A 13,781-nucleotide genomic window follows, 5' to 3' on the forward strand; every position below is an offset into this window, starting at 1 on the left:
AAATCTTGACCTCCGCAAGCAGCGAGAGGATACGTAAGTGTTAATATATATAAACTAAGATGTAATTTTAATCTTTTAATTTTATATAAAATTTTATTTTAATCACTTAATTTTATAAAAAAAAATTATCTTTTATCTTTAATACCGTTAATTTCATCGTAAAATTTTTTTATATTCAACTTTTAAATATTAATAAAATATTATTGAATACTTATATATTAAATTTAATTTTTTAAAATAATAATGATTAATACAAAAAATAATCATTTAAAACTGAAAAAATACTTAATAAAATTAAAAGATTAAATTAAAATTTTATATAAAATTAAATGACCATAAATATACTTTAACCATATATAAATAGTAAATACAACAATGAAGCTATGAGTTTTATTTAAAAAGGGAAAAAGGAGCTTGCTTTATTTTTTCCAATAACTTTCTTTCCAAAATTTCAAGACAACAGAAAGTTGACGCGGGAGGCAAAATGCAATACGAAAACTGAAACATGCATTCAAAATCCAGAGGAATGAGAGAACATACACGTAAATACTGCAAGCTAATTTATTCATAGTTAAAAAGATAGCAATGAATATTATATATATATACGATAGATATTAGCAAATAGAGAGATGGGAACTAAATGATTCATGATATACTTAAATCGATGCTAGCCAATATATTTGCCCTTTGCGCACGTCTTGGGAATACTTAGAATATGGAGCATGCTGTGAGGAAGATCGAACGCTGGAGATTTAACATCCACCTACTCGCTTTCTTCATCACTTTCGATTAAATTCAAATGATTCATGTTCATTTCAATAGGTGGGAGACCATCTTCAGAATCAGAAGAACTCTGACGCTCACCTTCAGGTACAACTGTCCATGCAGCGGCAGCAAAAAGCCGTAAAAATTTTAAAGATACAAAAATAAATGTTATTTGAGAAAAGAGGGAAGAAATACAACAAAACCAACTGGTCTCTCTACATGTCAAAACTAGACTTTCTAAACAACCACCAGTCCATAAGCATAACCAAGGGCATTAGAGACTCCCATACAAGTACAAGACAAAAACTTTCTTCTCAAGTTGCCTTAAAAAGACTGGGGAAAAAATGACAGACTTATCTTGAATTTTATTAAAATTATAAATATTTGCTCAATTGTTAATTGTCTATAGATACATTTCATTCTTCTTTTCCCGAAATACATTCCATAAAAATATTTAAGAGGGGACATAAGGGGATTTAAATCCTTTGAATTTGATATTGGTAAATTTATGTGAAGTTTTCCTTTTTTTAAGAAAGAGAATCTTAAAATTGCACTACAATGTAACAACTTCTTATTTTAGAGAAAATTTGTGTATATTTTGAAAATAAAGAGGAATATGTAATTTCCTCAAAAGTTGAAGTTTCCAATAAATTGAGTCCACAAAGGAAGAGAAAGTACAAAAATTCAACGTATCGTCAGTAAATCCCTTTAGTTCTCTGATTCTCTCAACAAAAACGAACATGATATATCTTTCTTGCTACATACGGAAAACACCAAACCCAAGAGGATGGCCATAACACTAAATTCAAACTGGCTAGGGCATCAATAACCACCAATGCCAAATGTGTAGAGAAGAATTAAGAGTGAAGGTAAGAGAAGAATTAAGAGCGAAGTGTACCTTCGCCATCAAAAGGAGTCCTTTGAATCTGACTCTGTTGTGACAGCCAAGCATTTTGGACAGAAACAATGTCAGAACCATTTTCGCATTTGGAGTAGGCCTTCAGCAGTTCCCTGCATTGATTTATAAAACGAATTTCTGTGGATTAAAAAAAGTTTGTGAAAAGGCACGTCATTGAAGATCAGCACAAAAATTTTCATTCTTTTTAAAAAATATAAGGTAAATCATACAGACTTCTATTAAATTTTGTTAAAATTATGGAGACTGTCTCTCAATTTTCAAAAAATAAAGAACCTTTTTCCTTGAACAGGAAAAAAAAATCTGCAATCATCAGTTTAAGTCCTTGAAAGCTCATTGAATTTGATTTAGCACTTTTTTTATCTAATAAAATCATTCTAGTCCTTACTTAGGACTAAATTGACCTCACTGGCATTTTTCAGGGACCAACGTGATAATGATAAACTTCTACCAGTAATACTTCTTGCAACATTAATCTGAGCTTAGAAAGGGAGGAAAATAAGCTTTGAATTCCATGAGGATAAACAGGTTAAAGTAGGAAGAGTTTTTTTTTGGTCAAGGAATACAGGTCTGACTCTTTTTTTTTCCCCTTCTGACTGTTACTTATTTTATTTTTTTCAATATGGGCTTCCCATAAATAGCCCGACAGTAGCGCAAGTGTCTAGATAAGTTCAACTCTAGCTTCATCCCTCCCTCTCCTTTTCTCACTATCTCCCTTTTTTCTTTCCCTCCCCGCTTTTCTTTTTCACTACTAATCTACACCAAGCTGCCTGACCATCGAACTCATTGTTGTTCAACCAACAAGGATGATGAACTTAAGCTGTGCTGGTATTTCAAATTGCATGCTTTCATAAAGTAAAATAACGTAGTATTCAAAGCATACCGATTCAGTGACATAAAAGCATGACCCCATTTGAACTTGCCAAGCAACAAATTTGCCGTTTCTTCTTCCCCGCTGTAAAACCACCATATAAGAGAATTGGAAATGCGTAACCTTGTCACAAACACACACCCACGTACCCACACACCCTTACCCAAATCAACAATAAGTGAAGCAAAATTTTAACAACAAAACTATAAATAATGATCCAGTAATGCTATAAAGCTGCATACAAAATGCTAAGTAAATTATATAGCTCTACCATGACTCCGTGAGTGAAATAGATTTCCATCCTAATAAAAGACTCCAAATGACAATGATTTCCAAGAAGCTTAAGCTAGGGCCTGGGATGCATAATCTAAATGCATGTTTTATATATAAGTATCATTCCTAGCACAAGTAGCCCGATAGCAAAGAGCCTAAAGAAAACATTAGTAACACAAAATCCAATTACAAGGGAATTACTACTTTTGGCGGGAATGTTGAAAATACTAGAAGCACAATAAAATTGAGATATCAACTCATGACAGCTGTAGCAACTTGTGGAAGCAAGTTTATTGCACAGAAAACAATTTAAAAACAAAAACAAAAGAAACAACTATTTTGGTACCATATTGTTAGAGCAGCAGATAAGGCCTCTACACAAGATAGCTCGCATGGTCGACCATAATTTACTGGGTTTGCTGCCACAAGCCATGGTACTGCAATTTCATACAATATAGCCAGTGATATAAGGATATGAAAGCCAGAGTATGACTGTCATACCAACACCAGTATAGAGGCAATCCAAAATTAAGCAAAACAATATATAAGCCATTGCTAGAGGATACTTATAGCTATTGTGGACCATTATGCTACATGAATCAAGAAACAATGCATTCACACAGGAGGATAAGTTAATACAGAGGCGAGGGGCATTGCAACGCAGCCTCACAAAAGGCACATCATCTAAACGTGCCCATGAGCAATCCACGACAGCCAATCCTTTCTTCTTGATTAAAGGGTAATCTTCTCTTGAGACACATTGCTTTCCAACAGGACTGTCAAAACAGAAGCACAATAGATAATCAATGAATACAAGAGCTCCTAAGATATAGCTGCTCAACAGTAAGAGGAATTTCATTGTTTCTAAAAGGTTAGCTACTGAAAGAATTAACTGACAGGTGCCATCAGTACAATGACAAAACTAGGGAAATTCCTGCATGGGTTGAATAACCAAACACCCAACATCCTACAGTCCAGTCACTCTCCTATGTCAGTCTAGAATTCAACCCAAATAGCGGAAGATTGTATTAACTGATTCATTGCATTCATTTATCATCTTATAAAAGCATAATGAATGAATAGATGCCCAACCACAGAACTCTCAAACTGCCTAACCATCAGCAAAATAATTCAATTTCGAGAAGAGATAGGTTGACAACCATGCAATTGATTGTAGTAGAAGCCATAAATAAGACTGTCAAACTAGATGTAAAAAATGATAAATTATAATATCAAGAATAAGTGTGTAAAGGCTAAAGTACTAAATATTCATACAGCGAAAAGGAAAAACATTTCACTGCTAAGTACCTTAGAACAATGCCCCCAAAACCATTACTGACGCGTAACTCCTGCATAGAATTGTTCGGTCAGGACCAGTGAATAAATAACCATGTTTAGGTCATGCAATTAGACCTTCAGATAATACAAAATTGACAATAAAGGATAGTGATAGAGTATTATGATAGTAAATGATGCTCTTAAATCATTATACTCCCTCTAGTCCTATTTGTAGAAGAAATTTTTGGTGCAAAATGTAGAACACCTTGAAATATTTAAACCACTTTTTTCAACTTTAACCATTCTTAATTAACATGAAGGTATTTAGTGTAGTTATATCACTATTTAAAGTAAAGGGTAAAATTGAAAATATATATCATTTATAATATCAAGAAAAAAAACTAACATTTATTAATATGCATGAAACAATTGAAAATGTCTTACAATAAGAACCGAAGGGAGTACTTCTACTAGCAATAAGTAAACATAGATCGACATTCACTTTGGAAGTAGCAATGGCAGCTAATACCAATAATTAAAACCCTTGGCATCTACTTTCATTATAGAACGTCAGAAGATGTTTTATCCTCACAAATTATGCAGAGGTCCATCTCATCCAACTAGTTCCCACAGATTTTATGGTATCTTGATAGATCCTTGAGCAAGTAATAGCCACATAGTCTACAACTACTTCTCACAGCTGTCCAAAAATGATAAAATCCCTATCATCATATGTTAGTTTAGGGGATAACAATTAGGAATTGTTCAAACTTAGTGATGAAATATAAGAATTAATATATTTTGAAGAAGCCTACTATAAGAGGAAATCTATCTTAATTTTATATTTTATTACTTTTTTATTTTTACTCTATTTAGCAAGTGGGCTGTTTTATCACTTCATGTATTAAATGAGCTGCAAGTAGATGTTTCCTTATAGGGAAGGAAACCTCAAGCTTATATTTTATGTTGCTTTCTGTTTCCTTCATAAGAAGGAAACATTAATTGTGGCTTCTATAAAAGGCCACCATGCAGCACATGCAAGGGAGTTCTTAGATTTGATGAATGAATTCATTTGAAATATTCTGAAAGCTCCCTCCCTCCAGTCTGCGTCCTCTCCCTCTCAGTTCCTCCTCCCTCTTTGTTCTATGCTTCCTCCTCTCATCTCTCTCTCTCTCTCTCTCTCTCTGTATTCTGCCTCTCTCTCCCTCCCTGATCTCAATCTCTCACTCTGTTTCTGCTGTATCTCCCTTTTCCAATTCTGTTCAAATCAGTATGAGCGTGTGTGTGTGTTTTACATCAATTAGTTCTTCTCACTGAACATTATCCATTAAGTAACAATCTATCCAATTACAATCATTGATGGGCCCCATGGCACAGGTGACATAACATTAATGGCAACGAAGCCTGAGGATGGTAATCATGAGCATGGTGACATAGAAGGAGCCCAATACTTCCAATCCAACGTACCTAAAGACCCATTGCAACATATTGGAGGTCCAATGACAAGAGCCCGAACCAAAGCTATGAAGCAAGCCTTATTCAGTCTTGTGCAAGAAGTTCAAGAGCTTGGAGAGCATTGGGGCACTCCCCTCAAGTCCAAAAGAGAGCATCTATATGTGTATAATGTATTTAAGATCCAAACTCATGAAGAGTCAAGCCCAAGAGATGCAGACCTTAGCCCAATGCAAGGAAGACTACAAGTTGAGCCTCTTGCATGCAAGGAGACATGAAACCCTAGTAAAGAAGTCAAGAGTGGCGTGATTTCAAATCCTTTATGATCCCTTGATTGTCTCCTAAATTATTTCCTATTTTAATGGTCCTTTGATTTGATTTTCTATTTTGAGTCTAGTCAAAGGTTAGAATTAATTATAATATTAATTTCTAAATTTTGTAATCCCATAATTTTAGGATCACATCTCCTAAATTATGTGGCTAAATATTTTATCATTATTTCTCCTTTTAGTATTAGGAAATTAGGATTTTAATTTTAGGAAATATTTTTCTATAAGCCTATATAAATTAGGCATGCTCCCTATTGTAAACAGGACAGAAGTTGAATGAAATTATTCATTTTAGAGTTTATAACTCTTGTGAGCCTTAGTGCTTTGTGGTGGTATCCCGTGTGAGAAACCGACGTGATCAAGAGCGTGATCAACTCTTGTGGTGTCTTCGAAGGTTGAGGTTCCTAGAGGCAGGTACTCTAGAGGATCTTCTCCTTGATCATTATCCTATTGTTTACTTCATACCTTTCTTTATTTCCGTCATAAATTTCGTCCCTTTCTTTTTTTTGTTCTTGTGTTTTTGTTGTTTCAGGGTTCTGTCCCTAAACTAGCACGATTCTGCTTCCGCGTCCCTATCAATCATGTTATTAACTTTGATATTTGTGAGACCTATGAATTCTTTTGGAAACTATCAGTGCTATAAGCCATAGCATTCCATAAATAGTTTCAGATATAACAAGATACCATGGATGAAATAAAATACAGGTTAAAGGTCCCTGACTCTCTGTTCAATATGATATTCCAACAGACTGAAATTAACTTTAACCATCTTTTAAGTTTTCCGCTTGCCATTCAGAGCCATGTTGCATTTTGCATCATGTTTGTAAAGCGTGGGCAAGTTTTGTGCCAAAGGAATCATCAATGTGATAGCAGAATTGACATTTATCATCCAAATAACACAGAAACTCTATAAGATATCTGCATATTTGCAGACATATTCATGCTTAGGCCTGTGTGTGTTCATGCAATCACCTAAGCATGTGTCAGAGAGAAAAAACAGAATGAAGAAAGAGAACGAGTACTTGCTTTTAACAAGCCAAATCTTGAAAGCTTGCGTCCTGTGCACCTTTTTATATCACATTGTCCAAAGTCCTGAGTCAAGATCATAAGCAACAATTACATTCAAAATTTAGAGGCACGTTTCATTTAAATACATGGTCTGAATTCACAAGGACGTCCATACTGAACAGAGTTTCTCAAAGACACAGAGGTAAGAGTACACTTCTTAACTTCTTGAAATATAATATTAATAAAACCTTGAAGCTCAAGCAATGTGACAATGATACAAAATGCAGCTTGATCATTTCCAACTTGGAAAGGGTTAAAAAAATTGAGCTTCAAAACATATAGCTATCACAACCCCCACCCCCCTCCTTTCCCATGTTGCCTCTTCTGTCCTGTCAAATGTATGGACAACAATTTTTATAGTTTTAAATCATTTACCATGCTCCAAAAAAGCAAATTTAGAGTTTGTGCACAGGCTGTCTCTGAAAGAAAAGCAAGTTATTTTTTATTTATAAAATTAGCTTGAATATCAATATGCCTGGTTCTTCTATGAAAACCGGATTCTAGATCATTGCCATTGATATATTATCGCAACAATATTTATTTCCTCCATTTTGCTCTTAACCAAGATCTCGCTGTAATATTCTTATCCACATTGCTTGATGAAGTTGTAGCAATATATTCAGCTTCTGAGGATGATAAAGATGTAGTAGCTTACTTCTTCAAACACCAAGACATGACTCCTGGTCAAGAACTACAAATATTGCCTAGAGTGTCCTCCATACATCCTGGCGAATTACTGTCAATAAACTTCCCTAGTTCCCATAGGCAATACACTTTAAAAAATTATAAGGAAAGCATTTGGGTTTCAATCCAAAATAGTAATAAAAGATATCCATACCCACATGGCAAGCTGTATCTTCGGACCCGCGAACTCCTCCTCGTTAGTTACTGCAGTTAGAAATCACAATTACTCACTATCTCCTTTTTCCAAGAAGAAGAGATTGAAGAAAGATAAAGGAGCAATTGGCACCTTGAATGGAACTCTGAGATTCGTCATCCCTGAACAAGTGACGGTGGAGTGAGACGATGAAGCCCGCAAAGAAGAACTAATAAGCTTAAAGAAAAGGTGACTACTAAGCATTGAACATAAAGTGTGGAAAGGAATTACAACACAAGCAGCTGGTCTCGACTGGATTGACCGCGATGGTTGCGATGTCCTCTGAATCTCCTTGGTTTGTTATTTCCCATTCTGCAACGAGGGTGGACACAAATTGACGACGATGAAGCCTTTGTACTGTAATCGTGCTGTAGGTTCACAATTCGCAAATCGCAAAGGACGCAGAGCAAACAGGTTTCTGTCAAGAAGAGCGCGACGGCGCCAAGTGCTGTTTACGACAGGATTAGGTTAGCTCCTTGATCGGAATGAATCATCGATCACGTGATCAGCAAGCAGGGGGATTTTAAGTTGATCTAATATAATAATGAGTAGATTGTGATGATTACGTTAAATTTAATTTAAGTATTCAAAATAAAAAGAAAAATGATCACGAGACAATAAATTCAATTTAAGAAAAATGATTTTAGTTTCTTGAATTTATCTTAATTTTAAATTTAATTTTTTATTAATTTAATTTTTTTATTTTTTTAAATTATTATACCATCTTTTAAATTTTAAAACATAAATTAACTTTTAAATTAATTTAATATATTAAGTCGATGATGTAACACGCATATGTAATTAAATTATAACGAATTAATTTTTAAATTAATTTAATCTTTATCAATATATGTTGCATTTTAATCTTTTATTTTTAAAATTCTTTAGTCTTTTTTTTAAATGATAAAAAAATCATTTTAAAATGTGAAAATAATAATAAAATCTTGTAAAATATGATAATTTCTCTTAAATTTTTGAGGACCTTTCTAATATTGATATTTTTTTATAAAATAACTATAACATCTCCAATTTTAAATAAAAAGAAGTAAAGTGATACCTATTATTTGCTATACCATTTTAGTCATTATTTAAGAAAAAAAAGTAATTATAATTTAAATCAAAATAGTCATTGATATTTATAAAATTTGAGCTATAATTACTTGTTTATCTTTAATTATTGCTAAAAAATAGTAATTATTGTTTAAATTAAAATAATTTTTGATATTCATGACACTTAGATTATAGTGATTGAAAAGTTACACAATAAAGCTTGCTATTTACTATCCCTTTTTTATCATTATTAAAAAAATAATAATCATTACTTAAATTAAAATAATCATTACATTTTTTAATTTAAATTAAGAATATTATAATCATGTTACAAATAACATTAATGTCAAAAAATTTTAAAAAAAATTGAAAATAATTATTATATTGTATAAAATTTCATTGTCATTATTTCAGAAGGATTTTGACGTCGTTCTCCCTTCCTTTCTGCCTGCTAAATAATTATTATCATTGATATATTTTATTACATTGTCAAAAAAAATTGAGCAATTTTTTCTTTTTTGTTTTGATACATGAATGGGGCCAGGGGCCCAAATCAAACAAACGACAAAAACGGCAACACAAACTACTATTCTCCCCTCTACAGCCCGAAACCACAACTATCAGCCTAAGAAACAAAACCAGTTTCGCAGCATCAATCATATGCCACCGTACATGAGCGTTAGTAAATTACTAAATTCAAGGAAGAATGGTACTGCAGGCTTGCGAAACAACTTATACATTTGCATTAAAGGCCTAATAAAATGTGAAATAATTCTATAAGCCCAAATATCTCTCTTGTAATTAAGTTTTTCCATGAAAAAAAAAAGTTTTTCCTTTATAAAACAAACGGACTTTTTGTTGAAAATGAATAGACTTTAATTATTATTTATAAACTTTTCTTACAAATTTTATTTGATATAATTTGTAAATTTTTTCCCATTCACGAGTGTAAACCAAATGGATCATGTGAGATAAATAAATATTTTATTATAAATAAATAAAATTTGAATTTTATTTGTAGAGTTTGTGTTATAAATTTTATCTGAATAACTTGTATATTTTCTCTCATTTAACAAGTGTAAATCATGTGGACTACATAAAATAAATTAATAATTTGTTGCTAGTAAATAAACTTTAAATGTTATTTATGGAGTTTTTGTTGTAAATATTATATGGGTAATTTGTAAATTTGTTGCTCCTTTAAGTGTAAACTATGCATACTATGTGAAATCAATGATGTTTTATTATTAATAAATAAACTTTGAATATTATTTATGAATTTTTTGTTGTGTATTTCACAGAAGGGCAGCTCTATTTTTTATCAAAAACTTAATTGTAAGAAAGACATTTAGATACGCAAAATTATTTCAAATTCTATTAGATTATTGATGCAAATATATTGGTTCTAGGAGCCTGTAATGTAATTCTCTTTCAATTTTAATAGTATTACTTTCTTCCCAAACAACAAAGATCAAATTAATAACTGATACTAACTTAAGGAACCAAATCAATAAAAATTAAATTTAAACCAATAATCAATACAAACTTGAATGATAAAAAAATTATCATCCTTGTCTCAAAAAAGAGGGCAAATAATAATCCAAATCGAATTAAGCATGCATTTTTTCAAAATACAAGGACACAAAAAAAAAACATGTGAGGAAATATCTAATTCATGTCGGAGTTAATAATGCTTCTGTACCCTGTGGGTCGATCTACAAAAATCACAGTGTTTAAAATCATCAAGCGAGTGATGAGCAAGCCAATCAACGCATCTACTTGCTTCTTAAAAAATATGATAAAAAGTCACAATCCAATTTCTTATTCGTAAATCCTTGATCCTATTTATAGTATTAGAGAGAGGATGGTTCTAGTTGTATTCATGTTGAATGAATATGAGAGCTTTAATTGAATTTAATTAAACATTAACTTTAGTAAAAGTTGCATTCCAACAAAGGCTAAATCCTTATTGGACACCTATGTGCTTTATTATAGTGCTAGGTAAGTAACCAATATATCTGGAAAAAAACCCTTTATCCAATTTTCCTCATCATCACAAATGAGCTCTTCATAGGTAGCAAAGCCATTAATATCCAGCCTAATCATGGTCTAAAGACTGTATGTTGAATTTTAGCTGAAGAATGAGATCATTGATAATATATTGTGTGTAGAAGAAGGCAATTTCTTATGTATAGGAGAAGGCGGTATCTTTAACGGGAGGGTCCTCTCTATAGTAGATGAATTTGCATATTTCTTTACGTATATTTCAAAAAAACACGAGCAAAAAGTCTCTACCCCCAACTTTTATTTTTTATTTTTGGCTTTTTTACTATAGAGATATAAGACTTGTAATTATATGTATCATCCATCTCTTGTCACAACTCTATCAAGGGAGATTTATGGGTTTTGTTTAGAGGACAATAACTAGCATTCCCTATGCTAAAAGCTATTTTTCTTTTAATTGTTTGGTTCTTTTTAATCTTAGGTTGTGTTATTGAGTCTGATAGTCATTCAATCAATGCTTGAGGTGCATGGTAGAAAATGAGGCTAAGCCTATACATTAGTTCACCAGTATACAAAATAAAGGATTGAATCCCTCAAGAATCTTAATTCACCAAAGAGATTATCTTATTAGAGGGCACCTCCATCACTATGCATTTACTAGCTTGGTTCATGCTCTTCTTTATAAGCCAATTTGCACAAACATTACCCTCTTTAAATGCATGTTTGACCAAAATCTCTACATCATCATTCAGAAAATTGAGGTCATGTTCTAACTACCAATGTTCACTTTAACTAATGTTTAAAAGGTATTGGAGTTACTGGCAAGTAGAAATTGAATCGCTTTCCACAATAAGTTTCTTTATATTAAAATCCTTTGCAATCTTGAGCCTATGATAAATGCTTCACAACTCAACTTTTAAGGGGGAGTAATGTCCTATGTCACATATGAAACCAACCAACCAATTTCAATCCTCGTTTCAAAACAATCCCTCGCATCTTAATCACTCAAGGTGCCTTTGCACTGATTCATCCTCATTCAATTTCACCCCACTTATAGGGTGGACATTCCTACTTAACCTTTGCTCAAGCCAAGGGTATACCATAAGAATTGCTCAAAAAAACTATTATGAATAAAGTTTACGAAGCTAGTAATCTTCTTAACTAATTTGATGATACTAGAGTTAGCATTATTGAAAACACGATCATTATGCTGCCTTTAGAGAGACCAAGTGGTAACCTTAAAAACAATAGCCCAATGAGAAAGCTCATAATGCATCTTGCGGTTAAGATTCCAATAAAACCAATCATGATTATTCTGAGACATATATATCACACACCATTAAAAAACAAAAGATTAACATTTTCCAAACACTCCAAACAATATTATAATCCTTTAAAATGTGTATAATATCTTCCATTTTAGAGGCACATGTTTCACACACCTCTGAAGAACTAAAGATTTTGTTTTGTCGTTGGGCAGTCACAATCCTCTCGTGTAAATCCATTGACATGAAAAGTTGAATTCTTCATGGTCCCTTTAATTTCCATGCAATATTCCAAATTTGATCTTGAGCTCCGATAAGAGCACTTTAAATGACTTTTTACATATAAGATATTGTAAATTATCCATTAACTTGAAGCATTCACTTGAAACTACTGTTCTCATAATCTCTTAGAGGAGGAGGATGGCCTTTAATTAAAAGAATATCCTCCAGAGGTAGAAAATTCATCAATCTATCCGTCCTCCATCCATCATTTCCATTCACCATGTTACCAACAGTACAACTGGCAAGCTCTTTTGGGATTAGATTAGCACATCTCTCAATAAGCAGCTTGCTATTGTCCAACCACCTATCTTTCCAAAATAAAGTGCTAGTATTATCATAAACATCACTAGCAATATGCGACACAATTTGTGCTAAAGTTAAACTAAACCATTCCATAAAAGAGAATCATTTTGCTTTACAATTGCAAATTTAGTAAGATCCTTAGCTCTCACATACTTGCTAGCAACAATCCTAATGCAAAGATTATTTAACTTGGAATATTTACCAAGTCACGCATTGTTCATTATAGCTATGTCTCTAAACCTATATCCTCCCCTTTCTTTAGGTTCACATAATGTTTTCCAACTAATGGCATGAACACTCCGTTGCTCCAGATAAACCTCCTATAGATCTTCTCAATCTCATTACAAATAGAGGTCGGGACCTTACTATGCTATATATGGTGGCAAGGAATTTGAGAAGTAATTGATTGAGCCACATTCTTGGAGAAAAAGATTATAGTGTTTTCCATGCTTACCTTCTACCTGAAAACAACATTAAAATTTTTTAAGGTTATTAGCACTATATCCAATTGAGCCACACTTGCTTCACAGAAGGAGATTACTAATTTAATACTCCATTATTTATGAATTACACCCTAATAAAATAATTATTTGTCTATAAATTAACACTATATTTCTATATCCACCTCTATTTAATAAGATATTTTACTTTGAAATAAACATAAAATGATTTTTTTATTAGGGACACTTTTGGAAAACATGCATTAATCATACATCAAAATATCAATAATGTCTGGTATTTTTTAACATATAAACCTTAAAAAAAATGTCTACTATTTTTAAATGGAGGGGCTATGTATTCATACTAATTTTTGTGAGTTTGAAAAGTTTAGAGCTTTTGATTACTTTCAATTATACTTCCTTGAATTTTGTACTGTCACCAAGGAAAATTAAGCTTATCCAAGTGGCATAAAACCAAGCCAAGCCTACCCAAAATTAAGTACTTTCTCACATTTTATTGTTTGAAAAAAAATAAAGAGATGGAAGTGCATCTTAAAAGTACCTTGAGAATGTTATTAAAAGTGAATTTGAAAAATGTAAGATAATGA

At 32.2% G+C, this 13,781-nt stretch overlaps 1 protein-coding gene across 2 annotated transcripts; it reads right to left on the reverse strand.

The window, feature by feature from the left end:
• Positions 1 to 547: 547 nt before the first annotated feature.
• Positions 548 to 8,331, reverse strand: LOC129320728 (uncharacterized). 2 transcript variants are annotated; one of them, XM_054966297.1, is made up of 10 exons: positions 8,064 to 8,331; positions 7,923 to 7,951; positions 7,791 to 7,840; positions 6,911 to 6,976; positions 4,134 to 4,174; positions 3,465 to 3,601; positions 3,172 to 3,262; positions 2,565 to 2,636; positions 1,664 to 1,776; positions 548 to 876 (listed from the first exon to the last, which is right to left on the reverse strand). In XM_054966297.1, exons 1-10 carry the CDS (start codon positions 8,138 to 8,140, stop codon positions 764 to 766), a joined length of 789 nt encoding a protein of 262 aa, XP_054822272.1. In that variant the 5' UTR covers positions 8,141 to 8,331; the 3' UTR covers positions 548 to 763. The 2 variants fall into 2 exon arrangements, with proteins under 2 accessions (XP_054822272.1, XP_054822271.1); XM_054966296.1 differs by having other exon boundaries at positions 8,061 to 8,330.
• Between the last annotated feature and the right edge of the window lie 5,450 nt (positions 8,332 to 13,781).

The sequence above is a fragment of the Prosopis cineraria genome, unplaced genomic scaffold (genome assembly GCF_029017545.1).
Source record: "Prosopis cineraria cultivar Desert tree isolate PC_DT_omini unplaced genomic scaffold, ASM2901754v1 PC9, whole genome shotgun sequence".
Taxonomy (NCBI): Eukaryota; Viridiplantae; Streptophyta; class Magnoliopsida; order Fabales; family Fabaceae; genus Prosopis; species Prosopis cineraria.

What these genes read in the sequence shown, in the direction of transcription:
- LOC129320728 (XM_054966296.1), bottom strand. Translation starts at nt 8,140, where the DNA reads ATGGGAAATAACAAACCAAGGAGATTCAGAGGACATCGCAACCATCGC. An exon ending in AGATACAGCTTGCCATGTGG is followed by an intron (nt 6,977 to 7,790) that starts GTATGGATATCT and finishes ATCTTGACTCAG; the next exon opens with GACTTTGGACAATGTGATAT. An exon ending in TTGCAATGCCCCTCGCCTCT is followed by an intron (nt 3,263 to 3,464) that starts GTATTAACTTAT and finishes ATGAAATTGCAG; the next exon opens with TACCATGGCTTGTGGCAGCA.